The sequence below is a fragment of the Pelobates fuscus genome, chromosome 2 (genome assembly GCF_036172605.1).
Source record: "Pelobates fuscus isolate aPelFus1 chromosome 2, aPelFus1.pri, whole genome shotgun sequence".
Taxonomy (NCBI): Eukaryota; Metazoa; Chordata; class Amphibia; order Anura; family Pelobatidae; genus Pelobates; species Pelobates fuscus.
In genome coordinates this window covers 328,209,301-328,223,698 of record NC_086318.1, presented here as the reverse complement: position 1 = coordinate 328,223,698, position 14,398 = coordinate 328,209,301, and the positions used below count along the sequence as shown (strand labels likewise).

The 14,398-nt window shown below is 40.6% G+C and overlaps 2 protein-coding genes across 3 annotated transcripts in view; one reads left to right on the top strand and one right to left on the bottom strand.

Moving 5' to 3' along the window:
* Window positions 1-7,250, bottom strand: part of USP45 (ubiquitin specific peptidase 45) — a 110,811-nt gene extending 103,561 nt beyond the window's left edge. Inside the window, exons 1-2 of the mRNA XM_063443559.1 lie at window positions 6,929-7,250; window positions 1,642-1,754 (exon numbers count right to left, since the gene is read on the bottom strand). Coding sequence (XP_063299629.1) covers window positions 1,642-1,744 — 103 coding nt within the window. The 5' untranslated portion in view covers window positions 1,745-1,754; window positions 6,929-7,250. The remainder of the gene's footprint in view (window positions 1-1,641; window positions 1,755-6,928) is intronic.
* The window catches only part of TSTD3 (thiosulfate sulfurtransferase like domain containing 3), a 30,247-nt gene continuing 22,823 nt past the window's right edge, over window positions 6,975-14,398 (top strand). Inside the window, exon 1 of one of the 2 annotated variants that reach the window (XM_063443561.1) lies at window positions 6,975-7,049. In XM_063443561.1, coding sequence (XP_063299631.1) covers window positions 7,022-7,049 — 28 coding nt within the window. In that variant the 5' untranslated portion in view covers window positions 6,975-7,021. Of the gene's footprint in view, window positions 7,050-7,605; window positions 7,859-14,398 lie in introns of those variants that run through there. The other variant, XM_063443560.1, reaches the window with a different exon arrangement.

Sequence of the window (14,398 nt, the reverse complement as noted above, 5' to 3'; positions counted from 1 at the left end):
CTTGGTGACTATGCTCCCAGCTGCCTTGAGATCATCAACAAGATCCTCTGTGTCGTACTAAGCTGATTCCTCACCGTTCATGATCATTGAAACTCCATGAGGTGAGATCTTGCATGGAGCACCAGACCGAGGGAAATTGACAGTTATTTTGTGTTTCTTCCATTTGCAAATAATCGCACAAACTGTTGTCACCTTCTCACCAACCTGCTTGTCGATGGTCATGTAGCCTATTCCAGCCTTGTGTAGTTCTACAAACTTGTCCCTGACATCCTTGGACAGCTCTTTGGTCTTGGCCATGGTGGAGAGTTTGGAATCTGATTGATTGATTGCTTCTGTGGACAGGTGTCTTTTATACAGATAATGAGCTGAGATTAAGAGCACTCCCTTTAAGAGAGTGATCCTAATCTCAGCTCATTACCTGTATAAAAGACACCTGGGAGCCAAAAATCTTGCTGATTGATAGGGATGCTTAGGAAAGCATTGGATTGTCTGAGACTGTCAAGGAGGCAGATCAGGGGCAGAGCCAGCACAAGCCAAACATACCCTGGCCAATCAGCATCTCCTCAATGAATTAATGCATCTCTATGAGGAAAGTTCAGTGTTTCCATGCAGATGGTGGAGAAACTGAATGGTAGTGCTGCACACTGTCCCAGGAAGCACCTCTCGCAGCCATCTGTGGAGTGGCCACTGGAGAGATCTCTAGCCTGTAATGTAAACGCTGCATTTTCTCTGCAAAAATCCTGAAGGGAATGATTATACTCAATCAGAACAAATACATTAAGCTGTTGGTGTTCCTGTGACTATATTGGCCCTTTAAGTAAGAGTAAGCAGCAAAATCACTTCATTTTAATGAAGTGATTTTTAAGTAAAGATGCTACCGTTGCAACCTTCCTGTGTTTATACACAGCTTTTAGTATGAGCAAGGTACTGTGTACATTTTACAGTTTCTATGCTAACCAGTGGCTCCATGTCAGACAGCCATTAGGGACCTCAATATGAAAGAGCTGAAATGCCAGATGCTGGGAGAAGCGTTCATCCAATGCTTCTCTATAAAACTTTAGGTTGAAGGATAGCAAATATTGCTGTGCATGTGGCCTCAGTGCTTTTCTACGTGAAACATCTAATAGGACAAAAGTCATAAGGATTTAAGACTACACAGAAGGTGGATTGGGCTACATAGTCTGTCTCAGCACTGGATTGCAGTAAAGTTTAAAAGCTTTTTGATGATTGAGGGGGATAAGTGGGTATTAATCCACAAATTATAATAGAGCACATCTAATTAAAATATATCATATATCAATATATATATTCCTTTTTTTTATTAGAGTGTTCCCTTGATGATAAAGTTTGCAAGGTTCTTGCCTTCTATTTATTTACAGACAATATGGTGGAAAGTATTCACATGCCTTCATTTCCAGGTGACAAGAGTTAAAGGGAACTTGGCCAATCAAAATTTATTCAGACAAAGATATTAATCCCTGGATTCGGGTTATTGTAACCTCTTATCCACCAACAGGGGCCAAATGTAAGTGTAATCAGCTGTCACCGGTCTGCTAATTCAAAGTCCTAAAGTCAAGCAATTTGAATCCCAGCTGGGACAAAAGCCCTGTTTAGAAAATAGATAAATATTATTATTCATACCAACAATGTCATCTGAAGAATCTTCATCTGGAAGTCGTACGGTCCTCTTGCTCCTTCTTGTCTTCTCAGAAGTTGCCCATGCGGATGGCTCTTTAACCCTCATCTGTGAATCGCTGACCAAGAATATTATAGGTGTTTACCATTACAATGATTTCATTTGGTGTTGTGTGTAGGACTATAAAGCAAGAATATAATTTAATGTAAAATTAAAATGCATTAAACTGAAAACATTAAAATATTACTAGTACAAATATTTCCTAGCAGTGTTGGTCCAGCTAAATTTGGGACCTCATTTAGGTTCATTTGGAATCTGTTCTGCAAAATCAAGACATTGTTAAATAATGTGAACAATGTCTAGATTACGCAGCACAAATGGCCCTATGCAGCACCTAATGGTTTTGCCCCTTTAGATACCAGCCATTCGAACTTTAATGAATAGACCTATAAAGTAAGTGCAATACTTTGCATTGCTGCTGTATTATCACAGCAAGTCCTGGTGCCACCAAATTCTCCTATACACCAGTGCTCATAGGCTCTGAATGTGTGGTGTGAGCAGCCAGTCCCACTCACTGGTCAAACATTCTGTCAGGTAAAGAGTAAGTGATTTCACCAGATAAAGAGGTGGATCCATGGGCGTCCGCAGGGAGGGGGGTAAGGGAGGACTGCCTCACAGCCCAAGCAGCCCTCCCACGGCAAATCAGGCCCTCAGGGGCCATGTGACCGCTCTCAAAGAGCGATCACATGGCCCCCTGTAGCTGGCTGTGGATCTGCCAGCAGGGGGACTGTCTAAAATATTAGACAGTCCCCCTGCTGGTAGGAGGTGTAAAAAAAAAATATTAGACAGGTTATAAAATAAATTAAATGCATTTTTATATATATAATATACATGTATATTATATATATTAAACGTCATACAAAGTGTATTTTAATACTAATATAAGTATATATATTAGTATTAAAATACGCTTAGAATGACGTTACATATATAATATACATATATTATATATATAGATATATACACATATATTATACATATAAATACGTATAATTACAATAACAAATAAATAAAATAATAAAATTAATAAATAAAATATTGAAACAAAATTAAATATAAATTATATATAATTTCATTCTAACTGTATTTTGTTATTAATATATATATATATATATTGGTAACAAAATACACTTAGAATGACATTCTATATCTATCTATCTATATATAAAATGCAAATAACCGCAAATATATATAGATAAATACATATAATTACATAAAAGATTACATTAGTATACACTTAGAATTTAAATACCTATAAATGCATATATATTAAAATTCTACGTGTATATTTAAGTAATCTTTTAACATAATTAGGTGATTTGATTCATTAAAATTTGATTGACATACCTGACAACACAGGGAGAAAGTGCAGAGAATTTAATTTGCAAGCACTATATTTGACCCTGTAACTCTCCAAGACAACATAAAACCTGTACATGGGGGCTACTGTTTTACTCGGGAGACTTCGCTGAACTCAAATATTAGTGTTTCAAACTGGTAAATTGTATTACAACGATGATATTTTAAGTAAAAGTGACGTTTTTTGCATTTTTTACAAACGAACTGCACTTTTATGGACTATATTATTGTTGTAATATGTTTTACTGTTTTAAAACACTAATATTTGTGTTTAGTGAAGTCTCCCGAGAATAACAGTACCCCCCATGTACAGGTTTCATGGTGTTTTGGAAAGTTAGAGAGTCACATATAAGGCTTGCATTTCATTTTTTTGACATTGAAATTTGCCAGATTGGTTATGTTGCCTTTGAGAGCGTATGGTACCCCAGGAATGAGAATTACCCCCATGATGGCATACCATTTGCAAAAGTAGACAACCCAAGGTATTGCAAGTGGGGTATGTCCAGTCTTTCTTAGTAGCCACTTAGTCACAAACACTGGCCAAATATTCGTTTTTTGCTTTTTTAACACAAAAACAAATATGAACGCTAACTTTGGCCAGTGTTTGTGACTAAGTGGCTACTAAAAAAGACTGAACATACCCCACTTTCAATACCTTTGATTGTCTACTTTTTCAAATGGTATGCCATTATGGGGGTATTTTTCATTGCTGGGCTACCACACCGTCTCAACGGTAACATTACCAATCTGTCAAATTTCTATTTGAAAATGGAACGTTCTATATTTGACCCTGTAACTTTCCAAAACACCATAAAACCTGTTAATGGGGGGTACTGTTGTACTCGTGAGACATCGCTGATTACAAATATGTGCATTTTTGTGCAGTAAAACCTAACAGTATTATGACATTCACAACTAAAATGTCAGACGGAAATACAAATTTAAAAAAAAAAATCTTATTTTCTCAAATTTTTTTTAAATTTTATTCATAAGGAATTATGTTCCATATATGAATAGTTATTGATAAATTAAAGCCCTGTTTCTCCTGAACAAAATGATATATAATAAGTGTGGGTGCATATAATATGAAAGAGGGGAACTACGGGTGAACAGACATATAGCGCAAATTCCAGTTTTTGTTTACGTTTTGTTTTGATCAGAACGTGCACTATTGACTCCGTCCTGAAGGGGTTAAGATGAACTGCAATACCGGTGCCGGCCACCCGTGGCGCTGTGTATGGAGAGAGACAGGGATAGGAAGCCGCAGGGGAGCAACACATGCAGGCAGAGACAGCCTACAGATCAGGTAAGTGAGGGATGGGGGGGTTTAAAATAGCCTATATATTAGGGGAGTAAGGCATGGGGGGGCAGCCTATAGATTAGGGGAGTAAGGCATGGGGGGGCAGCCTATAGATTAGGGGAGTATGGGGGGGGGCAGCCTATATATTAGGGGAGTGAGGCATTGGGGGGGGCAGCCTTTATATTAGGGGAGTAAGGCATGGGGGGGGCAGCCTATAGATTAGGGGAGTAAGGCATGGGGGGGCAGCCTATAGATTAGGGGAGTAAGGCATGGGGGGGCAGCCTATATATGAGGGGAGTAAGGCATGGGGGGGCAGCCTATATATGAGGGGAGTGAGGCATGGGGGGGGCAGCAGCCTATATATTAGGGGAGTAAGGCATGGGGGGGCAGCCTATATATTAGGGGAGTAAGGCATGGGGGGGCAGCCTACATATTAGGGGAGTAAGGCATGGGGGGGCAGCCTATATATTAGGGGAGTAAGGCATGGGGGGCAGCCTATATATTAGGGGAGTAAGGCATGGGGGGCAGCCTATATATTATTGGAGTAAGGCATGGGGGGCAGCCTATATATTAGGGGAGTAAGGCATGGGGGGGCAGACTATATATAAGGGGAGTAAAGCATGGGGGGCAGCCCATAAATTAGGGGAATAAGGCATTGGGGGGGCGGCAGCCTATAGATTAGGGGAGTAAGGCATGGGGGGGCAGCCTATATATTAGGGGAGTAAGGCATGGGGGGCAGCCTATATATTAGGCAAGTGAGGCATTGGGGGGCAGCCTATAGATTAGGCAAGTGAGGCATGGGGGGGGGCAGCCTATAGATTAGGCAAGTGAGGCATGGGGGGGCAGCCTATAGATTAGGCAAGTGGAGCATGGGGGTGGGAGGGGCTAAATGAAGAGTCAGCAAGGAGCAGGAAGGGTCTGCAAGGAGCAGGGGAAGCAAGTGGCAGGAAGGGTCTGCAAGGAGCACAAAGGCAAAGTTGAAGAAGGAGCAGAAAGGGACAGCAAGGAGCACAACGCTAAAGTAGAAGAAGGAGCAGAAAGGAATCAGAATGAGAAAGGAGCAGAAGGGCGCAAAATAAGCAGAAAGGTAAAGGAGCCAAATATAGAAGACAGTGTCAGAAGAAAAAGAAGACTGTTAAATGAAAGAGAAGTAAAAGGAGATTGGAGCAGGAAGGACAAATGAAGTGAACCCTCCACTTTATTCTGGACACCACATCATAAGGCTTTGGTACCTGTGCCTGGCAGGGAAACTCTGGACCTTCTCATCTCCCCAGGTAAAAAAAAAATATCAGTGTTAATGTGTTCACTTTTATTTAGTGTCAGGAAGCACAGAGTGCCGCTGGGTAGGGGTGTTGCCGATTGGCTAGAGCGGTCAGCTGGCACTCTAAGCCAATCAATGGCTCCCCATTCATAAAAAAGTTTTAAAAAATTATGAACCGGGAACTAGCGATTGGCTTAGAGCGTCAGCTGACCATTCTAGCCAATCAGCGGCACCCATGCCTGACGTCAATCTGCACTTCCTGACACTCCGTTTCAGATGGTGAATACCACTGAGGGACCTGGAGCTGGAGGAAGCCTTTGGGGTTAAACCATTTGAGAGCGGTTTAACCCCTTAAAGGAAAGAGCACCCAGGGGCTTCCTGGCATCATAGCATTTGCATTTAGATGAAGTTGTTATGGTGACCAGAATGTTCCTTTAATTTGCTTAAAGGAACACTATAGTGTCAGGAATACAAACATGTATTCCTGACACCATAGTTGTGAAAACGCTATTCACCCTGGCTTTAAGTGATAATGACTATGCTCCTCCCCTTCATGACACTGTCAAAAAGGGGCCAAGCATAGATGTCATTACAATTATGTCCCCCCCCCAAAAATAATTTGACAAAACCCATAGGGATTGCACTGGGCACTAAAACCACTAGAATGAGCAGTAGTGATTAGGTTTGGTTTAATACATTACCTCCATAATACATTTAAAAAGAAGGGGTATGTTCCTGGCAGATTTCATATTTTTGAAGGACATTACACATTTGTGGAGCTCTGGCCTTTTTGTGATTTAGTGTGATGGTAATGCACTTGTGGTTACATTTTGTGACAAAACTCTGCTCATATATTTATTAGGGTAAATAGTAGAAACTTAAAAAAAATACTGTGACTTCTGGCCTATATATTGCAAAGTAGCTTTTCTAATTCACTGTTTAATCATTAGACCCCTGGATACATGTTGTGGGCTGAAACACAACACAGCTGTGTACTTGCCTGCATTAGCATGGGTTGGCAGCCTCCAACATCAATTCTAACCAGCCTTCAACATCAATTCTAACCTGAGCAAGATGGGAGTTCTGTTTTCCATAGCTTAGCAGTCTTGCTGCATGTCACTTATTTTACTGACACCTGCCTTAAAGGATACACAATGTCTAATACCCTTTACTGGCATACTGTTGCCTGAGGGTCATGGGAGTAGTAGTCCACTGGAGTACTAAAGCTAGAGGTTTCCTATGTTTCTAACCCTCCAGTGTGGCTTTGCAGTGGCAGTGTAAACATGGTTACACAATGCAGTATCTCTCTTACCTAGTGAGTCAGGTGACACCCTCACACCGGGTCTCCCCCCGGGTACAATGCAGGCAGTGAGGAGGTCCTGATCTGGGTGTCAAAGGATGTCATATGCACCTCCAGGGCCCACGTGTTCCGGGTAAAAGCCGACAGCCACTGCAACACACACATAGAACTACGGAAGCCTTGAGGTCCCAAATCACTCTTTCCTGTGACTATTTTTAACTGATCTGCTCTGTAAACAATTCCATCCCTCCCTTCTCTGTCACTGGAGCATAGATGGCATAGCTGTGAGATTACTGATCCCATCACACGTGTCCACACAGGGGCAGCGCGGCATATGGCATGTCAGGCTATTAGTATCATCAATACAGACATCATATACTAACCACCCCCTGTACATAGCAAATATACCATTTACTTAGCCACATATAGCATTACAAAAAAAGAGAGAGAATAACCAGATCAGGTTACTTTATACGCACATATTAATATTTACTATTAGATACGATACATTGTTGCAGTGTAAATGCCTTTTCTGAATGTTTTACCTTAGAACACTAGTTATTTCATAATGTGTGCCTAGATGGTTTAGATTAGAATAAGAAACACATTGTCCTATAATAACCCTGGCTGAGTTCCGGGGTGTCTCCCTCTTGGTATGGCTGTAGAGGGAGGAAGTTTTATGTATGGGCAGTTCCGGGCTGTATACTTTGTATCATTGATAAGTTCTGCAGGCAGTTAGAAGCATTCATTGCAGGATGTCTGTGTGGCTGAGCCGCCTGTGTGTGTCAGTGAGATCAGTGAGAGCCCAGCATGTAGGCTCTGGGTTCAGGAGGAGCTCGCACTCTCTGGCAGGACCAAGCATTAAGCTTTCCAGGAAATTACAATACCCAGGACACAGCACCAGGAGCAGCAGGCAGGGCGAGATACGTCTAATAGACACAAGTAAACAGGAATTCCAACTTTCTCACTTGCATTCTATGCTTATCTGTCCTGATCATTTCTAATTCAGAGAAATATTCTTAGTCTTATAGCCTCATATCGCTCGAGTTCAATCTTCTAGGAGCAAGTAAATTTATCAGGAACAGACTGTGAAGGTCAGGCATAGCTAGGCCTTAATTATACATTGTTTGCAGCTACCTGCTAGTAATACAAACTGTAGAAGAAATGCATTTTGGAATAGTTTTTTTTTCTTTTTCTAAATACAAACCAGAAATCTATTAGCAGGTTTTTTTTTTTTGTTTTTTTTTTTTGTTTTTTTTTTAAAGTGACATATTATTGTTTGTTTGTTTGGTTTTTTTACTTTTTTTCTTTTATGGAGGTAAAAGTTAAAATGTAATACTGCCACAATAGTTGGTGGCTTCTACCGACCATAAAAGAGTGGAGCAGGTTTTTTTTCTTTTCTTTTTTTGCATTGCGCCTACTATTGGGAGTTGAATGCTGTCTTTGCATTTATAGAAACATAGAAACATAGAATGTGACGGCAGATAAGAACCATTCGGCCCATCTAGTCTGCCCAGTTTTCTAAATACTTTCATTAGTCCCTGGCATTATCTTATAGTTAGGATAGCCTTATGCCTATCCCACGCATGCTTAAACTCCTTTACTGTGTTAACCTCTACCACTTCAGCTGGAAGGCTATTCCATGCATCCACTACCCTCTCAGTAAAGTAATACTTCCTGATATTATTTTTAAACCTTTGTCCTTCTAATTTTAGACTATGTCCTCTGGTTGTGGTAGTTTTTCTTCTTTTAAATATAGTCTCCTCCTTTACTGTGTTGATTCCCTTTATGTATTTAAATGTTTCTATCATATCCCCCCTGTCTCGTCTTTCCACCAAGCTATACATGTTAAGATCCTTTAACCTTTCCTGGTAAGTTTTATCCTGCAATCCATGAACCAGTTTAGTAGCCCTTCTTTGAACTTTCTCTAAGGTATCAATATCCTTCTGAAGATATGGTCTCCAGTACTGTGTACAGTACTCCAAGTGAGGTCTCACCAGTGTTCTGTACAATGGCATGAGCACTTCCCTCTTTCTACTGCTAATACCTCTCCCTATACAACCAAGCATTCTGCTAGCATTTCCTGCTGCTCTATTACATTGTCTGCCTACCTTTAAGTCCTCAGAAATAATCACCCCTAAATCCCTTTCCTCAGATGTTGAGGTTATGACTCTATCAAATATTCTGTACTCTGCCCTTGGGTTTTTACGTCCAAGATGCATTATCTTGCACTTATCCACATTAAATGTCAGTTGCCACAACTCTGACCATTTTTCTAGTTTACCTAAATCATTTGCCATTTGGCTTATCCCTCCTGGAACATCAACCCTGTTACATATCTTAGTATCATCCGCAAAAAGACACACCTTACCATCAAGACCTTCTGCAATATCACTAATAAAAATATTAAAGAGAATGGGTCCAAGTACAGATCCCTGAGGTACCCCACTGGTGACAAGCCCAAGCTTCGAATATACTCCATTGACTACAACCCTCTGTTGCCTGTCACTCAGCCACTGCCTTACCCATTCAACAATATTGGAATCCAAACTCAAAGATTGCAGTTTATTGATAAGCCTTCTATGTGCAACAGTGTCAAAAGCCTTACTGAAATCTAGGTAAGCAATGTCTTTTTTTGGGGGGGGGCATTATGGGGGAGATTTGTCAAGTCAAAATGCGGTGCTATTCCTGGGAACAGTGTTAAATAAGGAGCAATTATCACGGAAACCAAACAAATATCTCAATTTTAGCAGTAGCACTTTGCACCCAAAACAGTACCTATTTAGTCTTGATTAATCTCTACTTGCATATCTGTCCATTTTCTCCCATTTGTAATTAATTGATGTTTTGTAGGCAGTGATACAGTAAACACTTTTGCAAAGTAGTCATAGGTGCAATACATACATTGTATGTATGTACGTACGTACGATATTCTGACTTTAAATTAATAGGCAATCAAAAGAGAATAACCGATATGGCAATACATAATTAAAACAGAAACACAAAGTCATAGTACACAAGGTCTCGTATTGTATTTGTAGTGAAGGAAAGAATCATACATCCATGGGCCTACCCAGTACCCCCTTCCGCTCGATGGACATTTCTCGGGTGAGCCTCGACCCTCCCTATCCTCCGCCAACATTCACCTCCAACTCTTTATTTTTTTTCCCTCCTGTCCCTCAGTTTTAAAGGACCAATCTAGTGCCAGGAAAGCATACTCGTTTTCCTGGCACTAGAGTGCCCTGAGGGTGCCCCCACCCTCAGGGACCCACTCCCGCCCGGCTCTGGAAAGGGGAAAGGGGTAAAAACTTACCTTTTTCCAGCGCTGGGCGGGGAGCTCTCCTCCTCCTCTCCGCCTCCGTTCCTCCCCGTCGGCTGAATGGGTACTGCGCGCGCATTCAACCAGTCACACAGGAAAGCATTCATAATGCTTTCCTATGGACGCTTGCGTGCTCTCACTGTGATTTTCACAGTGAGAATCACGCAAGCGCCTCTAGCGGCTGTCAGTGAGACAGCCACTAGAGGAAATAGGGGGAAGGCTTAACTAATTGATAAGCATAGCAGTTTCTCTGAAACTGCTATGTTTATAAAACAATTAGTTAACCCTAGCTGAACCTGGCACCCAGACCACTTCATTAAGCTGAAGTGGTCTGGGTGCCTAGAGTGGTCCTTTAAGTTTATTTCATTGAGTGTTTCGACTTGTACAATTACCATGGCTGCCATAGTTGATCTAATTTGATTTGCTGAGTATCAGTACACGTTAGTTCATAAATACAGTTAAGATTAACCCTTTAAGGACCGCTGACGGTTCAGGAACGTCAGCGGTAAAACGTGCGTTTGGACCGCTGACGGTCCTGAACCGTCATAACGCTTTTGGGCAACTTACCTGATCGCCGTCGGTCCCACGGCGGCGATCAGCTCTCCTCCCGGTCCAGGGGGACTGCCTGTCTGCCCGGGCAGTCCCCCCTCGGCAGATCAGGACCCCACGGCCATGTGATCACTCGATCACATGACCGCAATAGGTGTCTGTGTATCTGCCTGCAGGGGGACTGTCTGTGCTGACAGGCAGTCTCCCTGCAAGTGTAAAATCATAAAATAAAGTAAAAAAAAAAATATAATATGTATTATATCTATATATACCTATATATAATATATGTATATATATCATATATATAATGTCATACTAAGTGTATTTTTATATTTATATATACGTATATTAATATAAAAATACACTTATATTTAAATTACACACGAATATATACAATATATATATATATATATATATATATATATATATATGGTATATATATATTATTATAAAATACAAATAATATGTTAATAAAAATAAATAACAAAAAATAAAAATAATTTTTAATAATTAAAAAAAATTATATATATATATATATATGCAATTTTATTCTAACAGTATTTTGATATTGATATATATATATATTTATATCAAAATACACTTAGAATGTAATGATATATATATATATATATCTATGTATAAATAAATAAAAATAATACGAAATATACATATGTCCACATACATAATTACATAAATAATTTCATAAATATCAACGTAGACGTCAAATATATAAATATCTATATATATTAAAATTATACGTGCATATTTATGTAATATTTTTACCTAATTAAGTAATTTTAGTGATTGCAATTCGAGGGACCTGCCTGCCAACCCAGGCCGAGAGTCCAGATAATTTAATTTGCTAGCACTGTGTTTAACCCTGTAACTTTCTATGACACCCTAAATCCTGTACATGGGGGTACTGTTTTACTCGGGAGACTTCGCTGAACACAAATATTAGTGTTTCAAAACAGTAAAACATATCACAGCGATGATATTGTCAGTGAAAGTGAAGTTTTTTGCATTTTTCACACACAAACAGCTCTTTCACTGAGGATATGATGGCTGTGATATATTTTACTGTTCTGATACACTCATATTTGTGTACAGCAAAGTCTCCTGAGTATAACAGTACCCCACATGTAGATGTTTTATAGTGTTTGTGAAAGTTACAGGGTCAAATATAAGGCTTGATTTTACTTTTTTTTTTAATTGAAATTTGTCAGACTGGTTAGGTTGCCTTTGAGAGCGTATGGTAGCCAAGGAATGAGAATTAGCCCCATGATGGCATACCATTTGCAAAAGAAGACAACCCAAGGTATTGCAAATGGGGTATGTTCAGCCTTTTTTAGTAGCCACCTAGTCACAAACACTGGCCAAAGTTAGTGTTTTTTGCATTTTTAACACACAAGCAAATATAAATGCTAGCTTTGGCCAGTGTTTGTGACTAGGTGGCTACTAAAAAGACTGGACATACCCCATTTTGAATACCCTGGGTTGTCTACTTTAAAAAAATATGTACATGTTAGGTGCGTTTCGGGCATTTATGACAGATAACGGTGTTACAATGTCACTATTGATACATTTAAAATATATATATATTGAAACAGCAATTTCCTACTTGTATTTATAGGCCTATAACTTGCAAAAAAAAGCAATAAAGCATGTAAACACTGGGTGTTTTTAAACTCGGGACAACATTTTGAATCAATTTAGCAGTTTTTTTCATTAGCTTTTGTAGATAAGTAAAAAAATTTCAAGTAAAAGTCCAAAAACATGTTTTTTTTTTTAAAATTTTCACCATATTTTTTTATTTATTTTTTAATACAATATATGACATAATACAAATAATGGTATGTAAAGAAAGCCCTTCTCGTCGTGAAAAAAACAATATATAACTTGTATGGGAACCGTAAATGAGAGAGCGGAAAATTACAGCTAAACACAAACACCACAAAAGTGTTAAAACTGCTCTGGTCCTTAACGTACAAACATCGCAAAAACAGGCCGGTCCTTAAGGGGTTAAAGAAACACTGTAGGATCAGGAACACAAACATGTATTCCTGACCCTATAGTTTTAATATCCCTATCTAGACCACCTGGCCTCCTCTTGCACCTCTAAATATCGTAAATTCTTACCTTTATTGCAGTCTGCAGCTGGCCTTTGATCTGCCTGCTTGACTGACATCATCAGAAGTGGTGCTCTGAGCCAATCACAATGCTTTGCCATCGGGTTGGCTGAGACGGTCAAGGAGGCAGCTCAAGGGCAGAGCCAGCACAAGCCTAACACTGCCCTGGCCAATTAGCATCTCTCATAGAAACGCATTGAATAAATGCAGAGGGTGGCAATTCTAAATTGCAGCACTGCTCCAGGAAGCTCCTCTAGTAGCCATCTAAGGAGTGGCCAGTGGAGGTATCCCTAGGCTGTAATGTAAACACTGCTTATTTTTTATTTATTTTTTTAAGTGTTTACTGCAAAAAGCCTGAAGGGAATGATTATACTAACCATAACAAATGCAATGAGATGTAGTTGTTCTGGTGACTATAGTATCTATCTATTCCTATATACTAAACTATGTAGTGAAGGGGTCGCTCCCTGTTTCCTATTAAGAGCTATAATGTTTTGTGCTGCTAGCGACATATGTGCATGCAATATTCTATGTGGGCTGCTTGTGTGTTCCTCTGGCATGAGTAAAAAGGTATCTAGAGGGCTTAAAGGACAACTTTGAAATTGACATTACTGTCAATTCCTCCTCCACCTCCCTCAAAATGGGCTGTATTATTTTTTTTTTTGCCCACATCCCCAACATGTTGGCAAAACTGCCGAGTGTATTTGAAGTGAAGATGAGATGTGGGTTAGGTAGCAGTGATAAACTAATTAGTGATGAGCCTCCACTTGGTGGTAACACCTTTTAACTCCCTTGAGAGCCCCTAATGACCTATCTGAGTCCCACTTAGTAAAATTGTTACCACGGTCATCTTCCCATCTTTTTGGAAGAGATATATGCGGTTTGGCAGGATTTCCTCTAGTACTCTATAACAGTGTTCCCCAACCCCCGGGCCGCGGACCGGTACCGGTCCGTGGATCAAACGGTACCGGGCCGCCCGAGGGTGTGCGAGCCTGCCGGCTAATGCAGGGCTGGCATTGCCCAAGTGCCAGCCCTGCAATGTGCCCGCGGACCGGAGGGGAGATCAGTGATCAGAGATCTCCCTCCCCGGTCCGCAGGCACTGTGCTGACAGCCGGCAGCGGAGGGAGTGAGAGAGGACCCGGGAGCTCTTACCTGCAGCTCCTCCGGGTCCTCCTCTCGCGAGATTTGGAGCGTTGCCGCGGTAACCACGGCAACGCTCCAGATCTCGCGAGAGTGAACTCTAGCCCTGTAACTGGGCTAGAGTTCACATCACCACCACCGGACCACCAGGGAATCCCCACCGGACCACCAGGGACTAAGAAATGTCCCCCCTCCTCACAGTAAAGGTAAGAAGGGAGGGGGGACATGAATATATTAATTTTAATTAAATAAATAAAAAAAAAGCCTCCCTACCCTCCTTACCCCCCATACACACACTGCCCCACAAACACTGCCCCCATGCACACACTACCCCATACACACAC